Source organism: Moschus berezovskii, chromosome 20, assembly GCF_049115385.1.
Source record: "Moschus berezovskii isolate FMDL1 chromosome 20, NW_MosBer_1.0, whole genome shotgun sequence".
Classification (NCBI taxonomy): Eukaryota; Metazoa; Chordata; class Mammalia; order Artiodactyla; family Moschidae; genus Moschus; species Moschus berezovskii.
The window spans coordinates 34,670,323-34,690,785 of NC_142479.1; the positions used below are offsets into that span (position 1 = coordinate 34,670,323).

Genomic DNA, 20,463 nt, shown 5'->3' on the forward strand with positions numbered 1-20,463 from the left:
AAGAGAGAAGTTACCGTGGGGACCTCGGGGTAGAGGGATCTGGGGAGAGGTGAGGCAGAGAGAAGAGATGGTGACATTTTTGGAGAGCTTAACCCAGGACCCAGGCTCCAGACTAAGGTGTGAGGGGGTCTTCCCTGGTGACTCAGTGGTAAAGAATCCACCTGCCAAGGCAAGAGATCCATGGTCCGGGAAGACCCCACATGTTGTGGGGCAGCGAAGCCCATGCACCGCAACTACTGAAGCCCGCACGCTCCAGAGCCTGTGCTCCACCATGAGGGAAGGTACCGCAATGAGCCCGCACACCACAGCAAAGACCGGTCGCCCCTCCCTGCAACTAGAGAAAGCTCAGGCAGCAATGAAGACCCAGCACAGCCAAAAATAAATACACAGACAGAATTATTTAAAAAAATACTAAGGTATGAAGGAGTGCCAGGTGAGGAGGGATTAACTGGTGAGAGCAGAGTGAACACCTTTTCTGAGTTCAGTCCCAAGAAGCCCACTCTACCTACTTAGCAAGAGTTAAGCGAAGTGCCCAACAGCAAAGGAGGCACAGCCCCCTGGGACCCAGGACCCAGAAGGCCACCATCCCAGAACCTCATTCTCCCATTCCCACACAGGCAACATCTGTCACCCTCATCAGACAGTCTAGTCTGGACGACAGGGCCCTCATCCTGGACTCAAGCAGGAGCCCGTGAACGTGGGCATGTTCCCACCACCATCATGAAGGAGTCACACACAGGTGTAAAAGCCACTGTTTCTAATTAACCCCCAATGCAACAGCCACAGAATAAGAGCCGGCCATGGCCCGCTAGAGGCCAGAGGACAGTTCCAGATGGCTCCCAGGGTGGAGTCAGGATATACAGCAACTGATGTCCTCAGTGTCAAGTTCTAGGATGGGCCTGATGGTCACAGAGCAGGCTCCCTGAGGTGTCTTCTCCTGGAAGAAGGTGACCACTTCAGTCACTGTTGACTCAAGGGAGATGGTGGGTGTGGGGCCAGGCCGCGTCCACACAGCGCCTGGAGAATGCGCGCTGAAGACCCCCAGGCCAGATTCTCTAGAACATCTTGATTCCAGCTCCGCCTGCCCCCAGAGCAGAAAGAGAGGGCAGACCTCTGGCCAGAGACAGCAAGGATAGGGGTAGATGAGATGGACTGGGCATGGCCCACCCTGCGAAAGTCTGTGGCCCAGCTCCTCTACCAGCTGCCAGCCCTTCTCAGGAGGGCACGCTGGGGGCCTGGAGCCTGACCCATGAGAAGAAGCAAACTTGGGTGCAATTCTCTGCTCAGACCCTGGAACTTTCTGGGCTGGATTCCTTGAGCTGGGGGTGGAGGTGGGGGTGTGTGTGTGCTGTCGGCAGGACACACCTCAACCTGTCCACAACAACTGCGGGAGGGCCTGGGTGGAGGGCGCCTCCATTCTGCCTACTTGGTCACTGGCTTCTGCTGAAAGCAGGGATCTCAGACCCTCTGCCCACCCCTCCAGGGGACAGGCAACAAGATGTCAAGACTCCTGGGACCTGGTGCCCTGTGCGCCAACCAGTCTCTGCAGCCTGTACGAATGGGAGCATCTCTCCCGCCCAGGCAGCCTAGGGCCCAGGGTGGCGTGACAAGAATGCAGGCCTGTGCCAGATGGGGCATGTGCCTGGCGGGCCTGCCCGGGCGGGGCTGGAAGTGTGTGGGGAAAATTCAGAAATGAGATGTGGGAGGGAGGGTCCTTCCCGCATCCAGGGGCCTGTCTCTAGATCTTCACTGTTGACAAACTAGCTGGTTTCACTCACACCTCAGCAACAAAAACCTGTATTTAAGGGGCCCATTGCAGAGATCTAGACTGAAGAGAGCAGAGGAGGATGGCCAGGGCTCCCCCTGGGAGGTGGAGGATGGCGCTGCCTCCTCTGGGGGCTGGGCTGGGCACCCAGCTCCTGGCAGTGGTGGGCAAAGCTGGTTGCCAGCTCCAGCCTCCGCCCTGAATTCACTCTAGCCCGGCTCAGATCTGTGGCTGGGCTTCATCCAGTGGGTCCTCCTCCAGGAAGGAGAAAGGCTGGATCTGCAGGGATAAAGCAGGTGGTAAGTGGAAGGGGCAAGGGAAGGTTTTTGCTCCGTGCCTTCCGTCTCCCCCAGCCCCCAGTGGATGCAGCCCCACGGCGGCCCATGGGTTCAGGGAACCAGCGACAGGCTCAAGTCTCCTGGGCTATCCTTCCTTTTGTGTTGGTGCTGTTTAGTCACTAAGCTGTGTCCAATTCTTTTGCGACCCCATGAACTGTAGCCCGCCAGGCTCCTCTGTCCATGGGATTTCCCAGGCAAGAATACTGGTGTGGGTTGCCATTTCCTCCTCCAGGGGATCTTCCCGACCCAGGGGTTGAACCCAGGTCTCCTGCACTGCAGGCGGACTCTTTGCGGCTGAGCCAGCAAGGAAGCCCACCCTTCCTCTTACCCACTAGTATCTGTTACCTTGAAGGGTTTGCTTATCCCCACCACAGAATGTAGGTTGTTGCTATAGTAAAAAAGGAGAAACCGATCCTCAGTCTCAAGGATGTCGCTGATGTCGATGTACACCTGGAGAGAAGGACAGATAGCGGGTCAGCTCTATGGCCTCAGGCCCCAACCAGCTCTCAGCGACCAGGTATCCAGCCCTCTGCTCCTTCCAGAGGACAGAGGAGAGCTCAGGCAAGCCCCCCTCTGGCGAGGTGGAACACCTGTCTCAGGTAAGGGGGAAGGTACCTGGTTCAGCCTGTCACTGAAGGAGACCTGGTTGTCCTTGACCCAGACATAGGAGACGTAGTCATTAATGTGGCGCAGCCCCACCTGCAGGAGGGGGGATCGGGCGGGCGGTTAGCGGTTTGGGAGGACACGGGACCCATGTCAAGTCCTAAGGAGAGGATGGTCTCGTTTCTAAGGCTGGCCATCATAGCGTTATCTGCCTCCTCCCATTCACGGCAGCCCCTGGTAGGCAAGGACTCCGGGTAGATGAGGGTAGCTCTGTGGTCTCTACGCCCAGCTCCCATGAGCCCTCAGAATGGATAAACCAGGGGGGTGCGGCCGTGGGCCCCGTCACCTTGTACAGGCCAATCCAGTCCCAGGGGCTGCTGAGGAAGTCTGCGGTCAGGGAGTAGCTGATCAGCATGTCGCTCTCCATGGTGCATGGGCCCTCGGGCAGCAGGGTGATCAGCGGGGCAGATACCAATGGCTTCAGCTACACACAGGGGTCAGAGGGGGTTGAAGTCCCACGGGAGTGTCCCCTTCCCTGGGATGAGAGTCCTGACTGTGCCCTTCCAACAGGTCAGGGTCACCACAGGGGTAGGGGGGCAGCCAGCAGGGTGGGGTTAGCTCTCTGCTAGGCTGCCGGGAGGGTATCAGACCTTGGCTGGCCGCCACAAAGAAGGGCCAAAGGCTGGTGGGGGATGGCTGGCCCCACCAGGGAGGATGGGCTGGGGCGGGAGGGTGGGTAACCTGGCAGAGAGCCAAGCACTGGGGGAGGAGGGTGGGGGTGGGGGAGGCTGCAGGAGCTGCTGACAGGATGAAGCAGCCAGGGAGCTGCTCTCAGGATTCCATGGTTTCTGACCCCAAGGTCCAAATTCAATTCGGGGGACTCTGGTGAGAACAGCCGGAGGCACGTGGAGGGACACAATATAAAGACACACAAGATGAGGGCAGCTGGCGGCTCAAAGGGGACCACACCGCCTTGGTCATTAGACGGCAAGATACGGGAGGAGGGGGATCCATCTGCAACCTGAGCCAGACAGGTTTAGGACAAATGAAAGGAAGTCCTACCTCACATAGTAGGTAATAAGCATAATGGAGCTCAGGAGTCCCAAGGGACAGTACCAAGAGGAAAGGGAAACCTACTGACAAAGGGTTTGAACACGTTTCTGACAGACAGAGCCAGCAACGGCTCCTAAGAACAGTGGGACACCTGACCAGGGAAGAAAAGCAATCGTGTCCTCCTACAGGTCTCCCCGGGGGACCTGTTGAGCTCTGAACCCAGGGCAGGAGCGTCTGGGATGTGGCCCGGCACAGCTGCGGCTCTGTCAAATGCCAGGCAGCCTGGAGATTTACCTCCAAGTCAAAGGTGCAGGTGACGGGTTTATGGTCACTGACGGTGTACACCATGTGGCTGATGTAGCTCCTCAGGAACAGGGCGAAGGGGGCTGAGAGCGCGGGGGTGTGGAAGTCGGTCTGGGACTGCCGCTTCAGCCTCCAAAGGATGCGATCGGTCCAAGCAGGCTTGCGCTTTTTCTCACTGGGGGTGGGGGAGAGGAAGAAGGGGAGAGAAGGGTCAGCAGGCCAGCAGGAAGGGACCCCCATGAGCTCCCTTGGAGCCCCTATGCCAGGGCCTGTCAGCCGCCATGAGATGCCCCTGGACAGAGCTAGAGCCCAGCCTGGCAGTGGGCAGGAGCGTGCCCGGTGGAACCAATAACAGTACATGGGTCTGTGTCAGACTCAGCCAAGGACCCTCGGTCTTGTCTACATTTTTATGAATCAAATAGTGACTCAGGAACACTTCGTCTAAAACCTTTCTTACTTCCTGAACAAAAGCAGCAGAAGATCAAAGAGGCTGAGGTTTGGAATGTGGGGTTAGAGCTGAGCTGGAACTTGGCTCCCTCCCCCTCCCCGCAACTATAGATGTGATGTGGGAAAGGCAAGGGAAGTATTTAGGGAATCTCCCCACATGCCTTCAACCAGGACCATTTATCCCCTCTTCACAGGAGGAGAAAATGGGTCTTAGAGGGGTTGGGACTTTCCCAAAATTGCCCAGCTATGGTGTGGTGAAGTCAGGACTCTGGGCCAGCCAGCATGACCATAGGGCACATGCCCGTCTTTGCCAGGCCAACCCCTCTTAGGCCTCAGCTCTTCATCCGTAGAATGGAGATAACATTAGTTACATCTCAGGGTTACTGAGATGGTTAAATGAGATAAAACACAAAAAACACATAGCACCGTGCTTCATACAACGCAAGCTGCCCACAGACGCTGGCCCTCACGAGGCTTTGTTCTCAAGAGTCAACTGAAGATCTGCCATTCCCTTTCTGTACTCCCGGCTTCCCTAATGGGCATGAGAGACACCATACAGCCCGGTCAGATGATTCACTGCTTTAAAACTCTTACTGGTGGTCCAGTGGCTAAGACCCTGTGCTCCCAATCCCGGGGCCTGGGCTCCATCCCCGGTCAGGAAACTAGATTCCACATGCCGCAACTAAGACCTGGTGCAGCCAAATAAATAAATGTGTATTTTTTAAAACAACAACAAATCCAGCAAGAACCTTTTAAGAAGCCTTCACTGCCTCCAGAATAAAGTTCAGGTCTCCAGATGTGGCTTTCAAGGCGCCCAGGAGTCCAACGCCCCTTATTCTACCATATCACCCACCTCCGCCCCAGACCCACCTCACCCTGATGAACCTCTCAAGCCTCTGGGCCTCTATTCTTGCAGCTGTGCTGCCTGGAAGTCCCTTCGTCGCAGGGAGAGGCCCAGGTCCAGTGCTGCCGTTGTCATAAAGCCGCCCCTGACCTCTCTGCTTCCAAAGCACTTGACACAAGGACGTCTCCTGTTACACCCTATTGTAGTTTACTGCTTCCCACTCAGCCTATCAGTTAGTGTGAGTTCAGAAGGCAAGGAAGGGGCCCCTGGTGTCTCCTGTGTATCCTTGGCATTAGCACAGAGCCTGGTATGCAGTAAGTACTCAATAGTATAGTAGTTAGTTCCTCACTTGTGCCCAACTCTTTGTGACTGCATGGACTATAGCCCATCAGGCTCCCCTATCCATGGACTATCTCCAGGCAAGAATACTGGAGTGGGTTGCCATTCCCTTCTCCAGGGGATCTTCCCAACCTAGGGATCGAACCCATCAACAAGTGCTCATGAAAAAAATTTAAAAAAAACCAACAACAACAAGTGCTTGTGAAATACAAATAACTAAAAAAAAAAAAAACACCCAAGCTCACTCTTCCTCAAAAATGCCCAGTTAATTTTAACATACATGACTTCACATGCTTATAGCTTGAAAGGCCATTTTTGTCTTCTGCTTTATTCACTTACTATTTTAAACAAACATTCCTGCCACACTTTCATCACTTTAATAGCAAAATGGTTCTCTAGCAATAGCGGCAGAATGGTGGTGCCTTGGTGGTGAACTTTGACTCTAAAATCGGAGCCCAGTTGGTGAAAAGTTCTGTCCTGTTAATGAAGAGTTCTGGGCTGGTGAATTTGGGGAGTGGTGCGCTTAGAGAGGGTATTGAAGCTCTGTGCCCTTTCCCACATCTTGTCCGACGCATCTCTTCCATCTGCCTATTTCTGAGTTGCATACTTTTAAAACAAATCAGTGATCTGGTTTAAAAAAAAAAAAAAACAACAAAGTTCTGCCCTTGGCAAGTGACATCATCACTCCACACCTCAATTTCTTCAACTCTAAGATGGGGTGATAACAGTACTTCCTTCAGAAACCTTATCGAGGGAGTGTTCCAGAAGTGCTAACTGGCTACGTCACCTCCGCTCTGCGCTCCTGGCATGTTTTGACCTTTCACGCTTCTGAAGAGTGTTCACGGGATGTCACAATGTGGTAGTTCCATCCCAGAAACTACAGACACAAAATCTCCAATCCAACCTTGGACATTCAGTGCCTAGCAATTCTTGAAACTTGGTAGTGAACCGCATGAATGTACCACTCTCGCTTTCAAAGCCCCCTCCTGCCCCCACTTCCCTATTATGGTCAGCAGCCCATACGTGCAGTCCCCTCAGAATCCTCCCCTAGTTCTGACCACAGCTCCACTCTCCCTCCCCCTCAGGACCTCAGCCTGTCTCCCTTTCATCCTTTTCCATCGCCTGGTCCATACTCATCACTGGGCACCTGTACTATTCATTCTTTTGAAGACCTTTGTTGTTGCTGCTCAGTCGCTAAGTCATGTCCAACTCTTTTTCAACCCCCACAGACTGTAGCCCACCAGGCTCCTTCTGTCCAAGGGATTTCCCCGGCAAGAATAGTGGAGTGGGTTGCCATTTCCTCCTCCAGGGGATCTTCCCAATCCAAGGAATGACTCCACGTTTCCTGCATTGCAGGCAGATTTTTTACCCCTGGGCCATCAGGGAAGCCCTCAATCACTTTTCAGTTCAGTTCAGTTCAGTCGCTCAGTCGTGTCTGACTCTTTGCGACCACATGAATCACAGCACGCCAGGCCTCCCTGTCCATCAACTCCCGGAGTTCACTCAAACTCATGTCCATCGAGTCGGTGATGCCATCCAGCCATCTCATTCTCTGTTGTCCCCTTCTCCTCCCACCCCCAATCCCTCCCAGCATCAGAGTCTTTTCCAGTGACTCAACTCATCACATGAGGTGGCCAAAGTATTGGAGTTTCAGCTTTAGCATCAGTCCTTCCAATGAACACCCAGGATTGATCTCCTTTAGAATGGACTGGTTGGATCTCCTTGCAGTCCAAGGGACTCTCAAGAGTCTTCTCTAGCACCACAGTTCAAAAGCATCAATTCTTCGGCAATCAGCTTTCTTCACAGTCCAACTCTCACATCCATACATGACCACGGGAAAAACCATAGCCTTGACTAGACGGACCTTTGTTGGCAAAGTAATGTCTCTGCTTTACTGAGCCCTTATTATAAGACAGGAGACTGGGGAGGATCTGATAAATGGGATTGACAAACTTGTTAAGGAGCTCGTTTAACAAACAAAAGACAAAGGAACAAACAAGCAGAAGAAATATGTAGAAACTAAATCTTTTCCCGCAGTTCTCCATCCCCGGTAACAGCTAAACGCGGGGTCCCTCCATGCACCACGTGGCTGTGGCAGGCATCTCAGACTGTTCTAATCTTCCTAACCCTGGAAGGGCGCCACAGGTCACATCTCCCTTCTTCTCCAGGACGCTGACGCTGAGGGAGGTCACCGTGTGCAGGTGGGAGCTGGATGCCTGCCCACGCTGCTGACCATGGAGTCAACTCTCTTCCGCTGCACCCGTCTCCTCCCAGTCTGTCCCTCAGTGGCCGATTCCAAGTGTGTAACCAGAGTGGGGCCTCACTAATGCTTTTTTTGGCTGAATGGTCATGACTGAGAACAAGAACTGTTTTTTTTTTTAATAATCTTTATTTATTTATTCATGGCTGTGCTGAGTCTTGGTTGCTGCACGGCCTTTTCTCTAGTTGTGGAGAGCAGGGGCTACTCTCTAGTTGTGGTGTGAGTGTCTCATTGTGGTGGCTTTTCTTGTTGTAGAACATGGACTGTAGGGGGCGAGGGCTTTGGTAGTTGTGGCACATGGGCTCAGTGGTTGTGGCTCGCGGGCTCTAGAGCACAGGCTCAATAGCTGAGATACACGGGCTCAACTGCTCTGCGGCATGAGGGATCTTCCTGCATCAGGGTTCAAACCCATGTCTCCTGCATTGGCAGGTGGATTCTTTACTACTGAGCCACCAGGGAAGCCCCCAGGAACTGTTTTTGGAGATGACAGGCACACCCCGGGTTACTGTGCTTTTCTCACTTTAATACTTGGCTGAGATCGTGACGTTTACAAACTGAATGTTTGTGGCAAACCTGCACTGAGCAAGACTCCTTGGAACCATTTTTCAAACAGCATTTGTTCCCTTTGTCTCTGAGTCGCATTTGGTAGTTCTTATAACAGTTCATGCTCTCTTACAGTTGTAATTGTTAGGGGATCTGTGATCTTTGATGCTACTATCACAAACAGGGAGGCTCCGAGACCGGTTAGCATTTTCTACTAATGAAGTATTTTAAAACTAAGGTATGTACATTATTTAGATATGTTATTATACACTCAATAGACTACAGAACAGTGTGAACCTAACTTTTCTGTGCACCAGGAAACCAAAAAGTTTGAGTGACTCTATTGTGATATTTGCTTTACTGTGGTGGTCTGGAACCAATTCCACAATATCTCCCAGGCATGCCTGTGATATGTCTTTACTTTCTAAAAATTAAGACCAAGTAGCTCTGCAAGATTCTCCAGGCTTAAGAGCCTAGAAAACTTGAGCCAATTTACTGGCCCCAAAGGAGTGATGTGTTCCATTTTTGGGTCTGGGAGCATTTTCCTCTTGGCTCCCTATAGATGGCTTTTAAGTGTCCCATTGAACTCTGGACTTGAGTCTTGCCTAGACTGATCATAACATCCTCTGCTCACTGCCGAGCAGGGAGGTGGACTAGGTTCCTGTCGACTGTAATAAAACCCTACTGCAATCCCTGACTTTAATAGGATTTCCTGCCCTCAGCCCTTTCACCCTCCCCTGTAATGGAGCCGACCTCTTTTCTCATTACATCTTGGCTCGGGTATGCTGCCGAGGCTGGGTGAAGCTGCGAATCATGCCCTGCACACAGCTCGGTCCCTCTGTACAGCAGGGCAGCCCCCCTCAAAGCGCCTCTCATCAGCGCTGCTGCTGACCGATGAGAATGCCTGTCCTTCTTTCTGTGAAACCTGCTGCCTCTCTGACAATTCTCATTGACTCCTCCTGGCTTCAGCTGACCACCTCCTTACCATTCACTTCACTCTCTTTTACCACTTCCACACAGAGTTCTGGAACCTTCTATTGGCCAACTCCTGGAATTGAGAGTGCTTATTTGGCTCTTAGCTCTGGGTGAGTCCCTCTACTAGACTGGCTGCTCCTTAAATATCTTATCTTTTCCTTTTGTCCTCTCAGGCTCCCAGTTCAAACACATGCCAGGGACACTGTGCTATATAACCAGGGACGGTCGTAAATCAGATCCAGCCTCTATGCCCCAGGCATTCACAGCACAGCAACAAAGGCATGCCATGTCTTAAAAGACACAATGAATGCACGATACGCAAGGCTTGCAGGCAGCATAACAGGAGAGAACTCTTAGCGAAACTGGAAGGGGTCAAGGAAGGTTTTCCAGTAGAGATGATGCCTCAACCAGGTTTTCAAGGAGGAATAACAGACTGATGACACAGGAATGTTTCTGTTCCCTATGTGGGGCTCCCGCCAACCGCAGGCACTCCCAGCTGGGGATATTTCAGTTGTGATGTCCCCCTGTAATGCTGTTGTTCCTGTCCAGACATTCCTTCATTTCCTGGGCTCCAGGCAGCGGGAAGCATGAGTCTGGATTCACACAGACCTCAGTTCAAATTTTTGCCCCATCACTTACTCTGTTACTACCTTACTTAGACCTTCTGTGATACAGTTTTCTTATTTGTAAGAAGTCAGTATCAACACCGTCTACCTAATGAAGATACAGTAGCAATTAAGTGAAGTGATGTGGGCAAGGCCTGGCCCATGGTCAGCACTCAGCAATGTCAGTCACAGTATGGATTGTATCTATCACGTAGAAATAACATCTGCCTTCTCCTTGGCAAGCTTTTTGCTATCCCAGCCGTGACCTCCTTTCTGCTGCTATCTGGCAAGACTGGCTGTGTGGGGACTTCCCTGGTGGTCCAATGGTTAGGACTCCACACTTCCAATGCAAGTGTGGCTTGGATCCCTGGTCAGGAAACTAAGATCCCACATGCTGTGTGGCACAGCCAGAAAATACATACACATTAAAAATAAATACAATTCATCAAAAAAAAAAAAAAAGAGTGGCTGTGAACTTGGAGGCACTGAGGGCTAGGGGAAAGCATCATGGGCAACACAGTCTGAAGAGGTCTAGCCCGGCTCCACCATCACCAGCACAGCCACCAGGGAAGACCGTGAACATCTCTGAGCCTCTCTACACCACCTGCGTGACTTCCAGTCTCCTGCTGGCTTCCCTCCCGTACCCGGGGGTGTGAGCAGAGTGATGCTTGGCCACATGGCCTGTCGGCAGCTCTCTTTCTGCTGGCAAGCGTCAAATGGTAGAGGGTCCCAGCTTGTCCCACAGAGGCCTGACAATTTCCACGATGATCCTCATTTCCAGTGGATGGCCAGGGAGACTGACAGTTGCGGACCTGGGCCCGTGGGCCAGGGGGAGCCTGCCCTCTTCCCTACTTTCCAGCCTGTGCTGCGGTCCAGGCTGGCCCTTATTCCAGTGTTCGTGGCCTCTTCCTGTGTGCACTGCCCCTGGCGGTGACCCCACTGTCTTGCTCCACACGCCTCAAATGGCTCACGCTCTCCCCCTCCCTTGGCGGGGACATTGTGGCTCTGCCACACGGCTTCTGGCCCTGGGCCAGCAGAGGCCCCTCTCATCCTGGCCTGGCTGTGGACAGACCTACTCACTGCCTAAATCCCAGAGGCCTGGGCTGCCCTGGGGGCACCTCCTAGCTCCCTCAGAAGACAATCCTGCTAGGGGAATACAAAGAGCCCCATAACATGTAAGGGGTTATTCTTCTTCAAAGAGATGAGGCCCTAAATCGGGTCAGGGGCTTTGGACCAGAGCTACTTCTGCCCCACTGCCTAAGTCTAAGGTTTTGGTGGGTACCTGTCCCTTTCTCAGTTCTTTAGAAAGGCTTTTCAGTAAAACTCTGACCTGAAGACCTGAATCTAAAAACAACAACAGCAGTTATCATGGTGCCTACCAGGTGCCAGGCACTAGGCTAACATGCCAGGTCTTATTTATTTCTTTTTAAATATTTATTTACTTGGCTGCCCTGGGTCTTATTTGCAGCATGTGGGATCTAACCAGGCATTGAAACCGGGCCCCCTGTTTTGGGAGCCAGGAGTCTTAGTCACTGGACCACCATGGAAGTCCTTTGGTGGTCTCAATGAATCCTTACTCCCATAAAATAGGTACTGTTATCATCCCCATTTTAGAGATGGAAAAATTGAGGCTTAAATACCATAACCAAGGTCATGCTGCCAATAAAGCACAAACTGTGCTTCTAATTTCTAACCAGGTGCACTATCTCTGCATTGTTCCCCATTAACTGCCCCACTGACAACTCCTACTTTATTTTCCTTAACTAGTACCCAACCCACTCACAGCCAGGGCAAGACTACTTAACACCAGTGACTGGCTGAGCCAAGCTTTCTGTCCCCACCATCATCAGGCAGGAGTTTGAAGGATGCTGAAGTATAGTCCCTCCCCGATCTCCCTTGCCCTGCAGTCAGCAATCAGCTATCTTCCCTCCCCTCTGGGTCTACCTGCCCCAGCCCCAGCCCCTATTCTGGCCAGCACCAGCTCCCACAGTCAGCATCTCATGAGGGGTGCAGAGGCACTGCTCCTGAGAGGTGATGGCTGGATCTAGTCCTGCTCCCCCGACACTTCTAACTGAAGGTGCCTCCCATGATCACAAGGGCCAGCATGGTCTGACTTCCCAGGCCCAGATCTGTGACAGGCACATCCTCTCCCAGTGGGGCCCCCTCACCTGGTGTCATAGTTGTTGGAGTTCTTATCAAACTTGTAGGTGGGTGGGAAGAGCAGGGAGCCTTCTTGGAATTCCCGGAGCAGTGGGTCATGTCTCTTGGCGATGCTGAGCTGGAGGAAAAGGAATCGGCACTTGCCATCGCAGTGGGGCAAGATTCAAACCTGGCGGTGCCCTCCCAGTCAGACTGCTCCTCACTGCCCCAGCCCGGTACCCCACCCCCAGGACAGCAGCTGAATGCAAACGCAAACATCACCCCCAACTCCCACCCCATAGTCCCAGGGGAGGGAGCCGCCTGCCACTTCCCAGTCCTTGAACCACAGGGACCAGGCTCTGAATTCTATTTCCCTAGGAGCCACCAGCAGAAGTGTGTCAGAGGGGAGGCTGGGGTAGGCAAGGTGTCCCAGTGGATGGTATCTCATCCTCCAGGAGGCAAGACAGGTTGGAAGTGGGAAAGACGGCAGGGACATTGAGGGCTGGTGCAGGGCCGGCAGGCCAAAGCCCTTCTCGCTCCCTGACCTCACACACACCTGGTGCTGGAGCGCCTCCAGGTGGAGACCAGGCTAGCCAGATAAGCCTGGCTGCCCCACTCCCAGCAATCAAAGCCTATTAGACTCTGCCCTGCCTGGGGTTAGAGACTTTTGAAGGCTTGGGAAAGGAGAACAGGCGCTAGGGAACCTCCCCACACCTCCTGCTGACCTTCCCGGCCTTGGGCTCAGATCCCCCCTCTCAGGTACCTGATCCTTCTCCCACAGGTCACAGTAGCGCTGATTTTTAATGGATTCTCGAACAAAGTGCAACCCGAAGTCCTCGATCCGAAAGTTCATGTCTCCAAACCAGAGAATGAGGCTTCAGAAAGAAAGGAAGGCAGGCGGCCTGAGGGTCTGTGATGGGGTCAGAGCAGGTAGGGGACCACAGGGCCTCTGACGGCTCACTCCAGGGCTGCCAGCGAGCAGAAGGCTCAAGGGGCAGGTGAAAAGGCAGAGGCTGAGGGAGCATCAGGTGAAGACAAGGGCAGGCCCCAACGGGCCTGTTCTCCTGGCCCCCACAGGCCATTCAAGCCAAAGGGGCAAGTGGCAAACATGGAGCAGGCTCTAGCCCTCCCTCCCTGTCCCCCAACTGGGTACCCGGCACCAGGTGCCCCAGAGGGCACACCTGAGAACCAGCCCTTCCCGGGGACCTCAGGAACCACAAGGTTCTTGACCTGGGATTTTCGGAAGTGTCCAGAGTTTCCAGGCAATACAGAGGGGCCAGGGAAAGGGAAGGGGTCCCAGACCCCAGGCAGGCAGAGCTGGAGAGGAGAGCAGACAGGGCATCAGGGAAGAGGCTGCGAGAGGGCGGGAGATGGGGGCAGATTGCCTCTGGCAGGGGAGCAGCGACCGGGCAGAGCAGGCTTGCTGGGGCTGGCCTGGGGAAAAGGGTCGGGGCACAGTTCACAGTAGCACGCTCACTCATGGTCCAGGATGTTGGGGATACCCTGTGCCTCAAAATTCTGCATCTCCAGGATCCGGTCAAAGTGCTCCAGCCGCTGGTCATTGTTGGCCATGTGGGGGGGCAGGTGGCAGTTGATGATGCTGACATAGTAGCCGTAAAGCTTCAGAAAGATGTTGACACCCCCTTTGTTCCCCTGGTAGGTGGGCAGGAAGGGGGGGACACACCTCTGTTTTCCCATCCGGGGCCTGAGGGCAGATGGTCTCAGTTCCTGTGGGATCTCCCAGGGTCAGCAGACACTCACCTCGGCAAAGCCCAGCCCACCTACCTGCCGTCCCAGGGACAATAGGCCCCCCAGAGGAGGGAAGGCAGCTATGCGGGGCACTGGCCTGGACAGAATGCCAAGATTCATTTCACCCCCTTTTTTCAATTCATTCATTCCCTTTTTCAGTTGCCCAGCTCTAAAGCCCCCAGCCCTGCCCCATCCAGTGAGAGAAGGCCCCCCAGCTCTTGACTCAGAAAACAGCTCAGTCCTTACCCAGTACCCGAAGAGGCCGGTGGGGGTGGATTTAGTAGACAGAACCTGGATAAAGGGCAAATGCTGGTACTTGGCAAAGATCAGTAAGAGGAGCCCTTGCATGCGGACACTGGAGACCTGCAGGACAGAAGGGTGACAGTCATTCATGTCCCTTCAGGGTCTGTGCTGGGCGCCCTTGACAGCTCTCAGTCACACGGATGTCCTGCCCCAGGGGTCTTGGCATCTCAGTGCTCATGGAGTCTCAGCTGCCAAATGAGGCAATCTGGGGGCTCAGCAAGGGGGTGGAGACACCCCACCATGAGAAGGACACTGACTCTTCCGCCCCAGCCCACATACGGCCAGGTGCCCTTCTCCCTAGTGCCCTCCTGAGCCACCACAGGTACCGTGCATGGAGGGGCTCAAAGAACTTCAGAGATGCTTTACGGGACAAAGGCTAAGGGCCAGATAGATCGAGGTTCAGAAACCAGCTGGGGCTATTAGTATTTGATGCCGGACAAGTCTATTTTCTCATCGATAAAGCAGGAATCTATCTTAAAGATGCTAGATTAACTGGTAGCTCTTGATATTAATTTTTACCTTAAGGATTCTTGAAAGTAAATGCAGAGAAGGGACACAAGCATGAGAGTGAGGGAAATACTCTGTACCTTGATTTGATGGGTGGCAGCATGGCTACATACACGTATGAAAATCCACCAGACTGTACACTTCATTTCTCCATGCATTATAGCACAGGGAAAAACAAGTAAAAAAACACTACTGAAAAATAACACACACTACGGGCAGCTGGTGTCCGTGAACGCCATGCAGAGGGGATGAGAGTGGGCACAGAAGACGCGTGTTCGCAGGTTGGGGGAAACAGCTAATTCCGGCCAACTTTTGAAAGAAGGGTCCCTGTTCTGCAGAAGGACTGAGGCACAAGGAGACTAAGGACCCAGCAGGACCACTTTGAATAGCAAGGTCAAAGGCCCTGGACTGCCAGAATCCCCGCTCTCAGCTGCCCTGGAGGGGGGGTGGGAATGGGCCTGTGACCCTCTCACAGCTTCAGGCTGTCTACACCCACCACCCGAGTAGCTATTTCCGGAGCATGAGGTGCAGAGGCCAAGGAGGAAATCCCCGGGTGGGGAGCATGTACTGGGGCCTTCCAGGAATTATGAAACTTGATCCCACAGGCCAGGAGCTCTGGGATGGTGGAGGAGTCAAGGGAGGGGGAACCCTGAACCCAAGACCAAGGGAGGGAGGCGTGAGCACCCAGGGCTGGGCACAGGTTGCTACAAATATGTCCCCGACTTCACTTTCCACCCTGTCTTGGTCCTCCCCTTTGCAAGCAAATAGGACAATTGGAGTGGGGAAGGGCTGGCTCCTGGGGGTGGGGGGGACTGGCTCCCAGGGAACTGTAAAAGATTTGGGAAGAGTTTCAAGATTAATCTGATCCCACAGAGCAGGTCTGGGCCACTGAGCTCCGCCCCACAGCCTAGAGCCCACTTTGAAAAAGCAGGGAAGTGGGGGTGGGGCAGGGAGGATGGAGGTGGGGGTGGGGCAGGAAAACTTCAGATTGGGAGAAAGGGTGGAGCTATGGGGAAAGGCAGGAGACTTGTAGGGGAAGTTCTAGTTGGAGGAAATGAAGGAGGAGGAGCTAAGGAAGGGACTAGAAGGAGGGAGGCTGGGAGTCTAGGAGCCGGCAAAGGGGATCAGCCCCAGGCTTCTCAACCTGTGGCCAGCAACTTCCGGCCTCAGGAACAGGCTGCAGGCAGGGCTCGCCCTTCACCTCTACTCTCTACTCTTGGCCATACGAAGGAGGGGCATCTGCAGTGGGTGCCTGCCAGGCCCTCAGGCTGGTCTCCCAACCTCAGGAGGCCGCGTGGAGAGAGTGAGCTGTGTCCATGCCATAGGATGAGCTAATTTCCTTGGCTCAAGTCCATCCCACCGATCCCTTGCCAGTGAGCCAAGGTACAAGGAGGCCTCGTCTTGGAAAGGGAGTAGGTGGTCAGAGACGAGTGGTTTTGCCCTCTGAGAGGGGCCAGCTCCAAGTCTGCAGGAAGAGGCCCGAGTTCAATCTGGAGGGAGCCAAGGGCTTGGAGACTGGCATCTTTTAGCCTCAGCAGCAGAATCACATCTGATGTGACCTCCTCCTGGCTCTGCCCTCCTCCGGAGAACTCACAGCTCTGCCTCAGCACCTCTGGGCAGATTAGGGTAACGTAGTGAATTCTGAAGCAATCCAATCACCCAGGGAAAGCAAAAAAGGAACTCTGGTATTTCTGAGAAGCAATGTTTCTTGGAGGTGTTTTTAGTGGGACTGTGTTTCATCTCTCAACTGTGCAGGGCAGACAAGTAAGATCCAGCAATCTAGAGCATTCCGCAGATTCTCCTATGGTCTACAGATTTCCCAAAGAATACTGGTCTTATAGACTGAGAACCCTTCTCCAGATGTGTCTCTTCTAACCTCTGGGTCTCTGGGGATTTGAGGTGCATGTCTCAAGATCAGAGGACACCCTCTGATACCAGCAGGAGAGTCATACGATACCAGTCAGCCTTAGAGATCACCAGTACAGTAATAAAGTACAGTAGTTAAGGATACGGGTTATGAAGTTTGAAAGATCTGGATCCAAATCTGTCATGATCTCTGAGTCTTGGTTTTATCCATATAACACCTATATTTCAGAATAGTTAAGATTTTTAAATAATGTATATAAAGAGTTTGTTTATAATGCTGATGCTTTCAAACTGTGGTTCTGGAGAAGACTCTTGAGAGTCCCTTGGACAGCAAAGAGATCAAACCAGTCGATCCTAAAGGAAATCAACCCTGAATATTTATTGAAAGGACTGATGCTGATGCTGAAGCATCAATACTTTGGCCACCTGATGCCAAAAGCTGACTCACTGGAAAAGACCCTGATGCTGGGAAAGATTGAAGGTGGGAAGAGAAGGGGGCAACAGAGGATGAGATGGTTGGACGGCGTCACCGACTCAATGGACACAGGGTTGCAAAGAGTTAAACACGATGGAGTGACTGAACAAAACACCACCACCAGTAACCACGCCATAGACAGTGGCAATTATTATTATATGCTGAGATTTCAGGCCGGGTCTCTGAATAGAGATTGGAGGCTGGGGGTGGGGTAGACAATGAGGTGTTACTAAGCCCTGCTGCACCTCCCCAAGGAATTCTCCCAACCTGAAAAATATCGAGGTGTTAAACTAGCCCCTGGGGTCCCAGCTCAGCTCCAGCTACTTCAGAAAGACACAAGGCAGGCAGGAACCCCAGGGAACCAGGTGCAACTGGGGTTTGGGTCTTTAAATAAAAGGGTAACAGCACGAAAGCTGGACTGGGAGACAAAGAACTAGGGATCAGTAATAAGAGGTGAGACCCATTTCCCAATTGCCCATGAACTTGCAAGTTACCTTGACGAAGCTCAGAGGGGAAAGCACGTCCATGAAGTAACTGCTCCATGGGTCTTCAAAGGCAGTGTCAGAAAGGAGTCTCACGATCCCACAGTTCAGTTCCTGCAAACTGCCCATCCCAGATCAGAGGCCTGCCCCCTGGCCTGGAGGGCACTGCCTCTGCTCTGACACCTAGCACTGCCCTCAGCCGACTGTCCAGCACTGGGTTCTCCCTCCCCTGTGGCTATAGCTCTCCAGCCCCTTGCCACTGCTGACCCAGGACAACAGATGTGGCCTGGTTCTGATGCAGGCTGAAAGTTCTTGGCCTTCACACTCCAGGGTGAGGGCAAACAGGTTATAGTGGTTCCCTGTGGGGACAACTTGGGACCGGTCAGGCTTGCCTGATCCTGATCTCAGATATAGGGATGCGTGATGGGTCCTGTGGACACCTACCCAATGACATATACATCCAGATTCAGGTTCAGGTTGTTCAGCTGAAGCAGATCACTGAGGTCTGGAGGGGGTGCTGCAGAGGCCACGTTCCACGTCACAACATGTATGCTGAGAAGGAAAGCCATGGAGGAAGGAGGATGAGACCTCATCTAGGATATAGACCAGGGGCTGTGCCTGCTAATGGCTGGACCATAATCTGTTGTAGTCAGAATGGGAAATGTGTGTTTTTCTGCATCCACTGGAGGGAACAGGGGCACTGAACTACAAGCCCTTCATCTTCAAGCCCTCTGTCCCCTGAAGCAGGGAATGCCCACCCTGGATCGGCTCCTCTGTGCAGGTATGCAGCTGCCCACGGCTGGCGGCACCTGTGCTGCTAACACCAGGAGAGCTGCCAACGGGCGGGGCTAAAGGTTCTGGAGTCAGGCAAAGGAAGGGGTGTGAATGGGGTGGACAGTGAGGACTTTATTAATTCCAATAGCCCTTCATCTGTGGCTCAGTCAGCAACTTCCCACCCCCCACCCTCCAATCCATGGGGTCCCAGGACACCAGAAAGATTCTGGAGGTTCAGTTTTCACCTTGTGAGAGGCCTGAGCACAGCAAGACAGGAGAATTTCAAAAACAACAGATAACAGCATCACCTTTCCTTCCTCCCTCATCCCTGGAGCACAACCAATTCTGCCAAGCATTTCAGACAGGCTAACAAGATTCTAAATAACAGGTTTCCCAACACCTTTCTCAAGAGTCTACCCAATTTTGGGAAAAACCATCAGTTGGATAACATCCAACACAGCTTCATACAAACCCCAGGGAAACAACAGATCTAATCAGCAGCTCTCAATAACACTGGCTTCCTCAGAGGCTCAGGGGAAAGAGAGACTTGCCTCCAGACTGCCGAGTACACAGCAGGCAGGGGCTAAAACCCCAGAGACCAAGAAGAGCCAGCAAGCCCCAGGTATGTGCTAGGCACAACATTAGGAGGATCTGTAACAGCGGAAGACTTAGAATGGGGGCGAGAAGAAAAGGGCAGGATTTCCTCCAAACATCTTTTCTCCACCAGACCCCCGTTCTTAGAGGTTCAAGTTCTAAAAAGCACAACCTGAAGAAATTTTTGGCCAGCTTAAAGCAACTTCCTGCCCCTCCTTTTGAATATCAACAAAACAATAGGAAAACCACCTTCCCAGGCACTCAGCCAGAGGTTCTGCGCTTCGTTTGTTTACGATCTCCCCCTGCTGTCCAACGGAGCTCTTTTACTCCAAGGCTTCTTGTTTTCCCAAGGACCTCCAGAGCGGGGATTTCTTGTTCCCACTGTTAGGTCCCACGATTAGCAGAAAATCCTTGCATCGTGACTAGCACTAAGTTGGTGATTAGCGTTGTTAAATAGCATGCATGAGACCAAGCTATTATCACTTCACTAAAGGATCTTAGCTAAATCTGATTGTGGACTTCAGGAGGTCATAACGGGATCAGGCAGATCCCATGATGTATGTGCTGATCTAAAGAACAAGGTTTCGACTCTAGATCTAAGGAGAGAATGCTTCGTTATAGCTTTAATTTCAAACAGCCTAACACTGCTGCCTCCTCCAGAATCTAACTGGGACACCTGCTAGGGGCTCCGAAGTGGGAAAGAGCTTGGAGGCCTGAGTTTGGAGAAGGCGCAGGGTTTGAACCTAACACAGCTCTCTTAGATACTGGCCTGGGAAAATGTGAGAGGCCTGTGAACTAGAAGCAACCTATAGGTCTGGCCCCTTTTATCCCAGTCCGGTTCTGGTCCAGACCCGCAGCACTGATGGGGTCGGAGGTAGCGATCCCGCCTCCGGCAGCCGGCCTGCCCGCAGTCGCCTTCCTCACCTGAGCGTTCTGCATCCGGGCTCGGTCCGTGGGCTCACAGCCTCCATCGTCCCCACGCAGTGGCCCGGCCGGCTTGAACCTCGCCGGACCTGGCCCGATCGGCTCTCTCTGGGAAGCAGGCGCCGGTCGGCTCACACTCCCGATTGTTTTCCTTCCGGATTCCGACCCTCCGACTCGGCTTCCGTAAGAGGCGGGGCCGGGGCGCACGGAGGACTCTGGGTGGCGGGTCCGCAGGAAGAGGCAGGACTCTCCAAGGAGCGCGAAACGGGGAAAGGCGGAGGGAAAGGGGTCTAGGGGACCGGGGACGTAAGAAAGGCGTGTCCCCGTATCAGCAGAACCCGACACAACACTGCCCGGCCCGCGGGGCGCCGCGGCCCAGACTCCGCCCCCGAGGCTCCCAGGCTGCCCCGCGCGAGGCTGGCGGGAGGGGCTGTCTTCCGGCGGAAATCGGCGCCACGCCCTCCCCGGGGCGTCCCTTTTCACTGTTGCCGAGTCGGGTGTCTGGGTTAGGGCACCTAACTCTACAGGTTCCCCACGCCCGGAGGGGACGCAGCCAGCCACTGTACGGCCTGTAA

At 53.4% G+C, this 20,463-nt stretch overlaps 1 protein-coding gene across 1 annotated transcript; it reads right to left on the reverse strand.

The window, feature by feature from the left end:
- Nucleotides 1-742: 742 nt before the first annotated feature.
- On the reverse strand, nt 743-20,280 carry INPP5K (inositol polyphosphate-5-phosphatase K). Its single transcript, XM_055403141.2, has 12 exons — nt 19,889-20,280; nt 18,041-18,148; nt 17,609-17,717; nt 14,210-14,326; nt 13,692-13,867; nt 12,978-13,089; nt 12,244-12,353; nt 4,054-4,237; nt 3,053-3,190; nt 2,719-2,802; nt 2,449-2,553; nt 743-2,044 (listed from the first exon to the last, which is right to left on the reverse strand). The coding sequence occupies exons 1-12, from the start codon at nt 19,933-19,935 to the stop codon at nt 1,985-1,987; spliced, it is 1,350 nt and encodes a 449-aa protein (XP_055259116.1). The 5' UTR covers nt 19,936-20,280; the 3' UTR covers nt 743-1,984.
- Nucleotides 20,281-20,463: the final 183 nt, after the last annotated feature.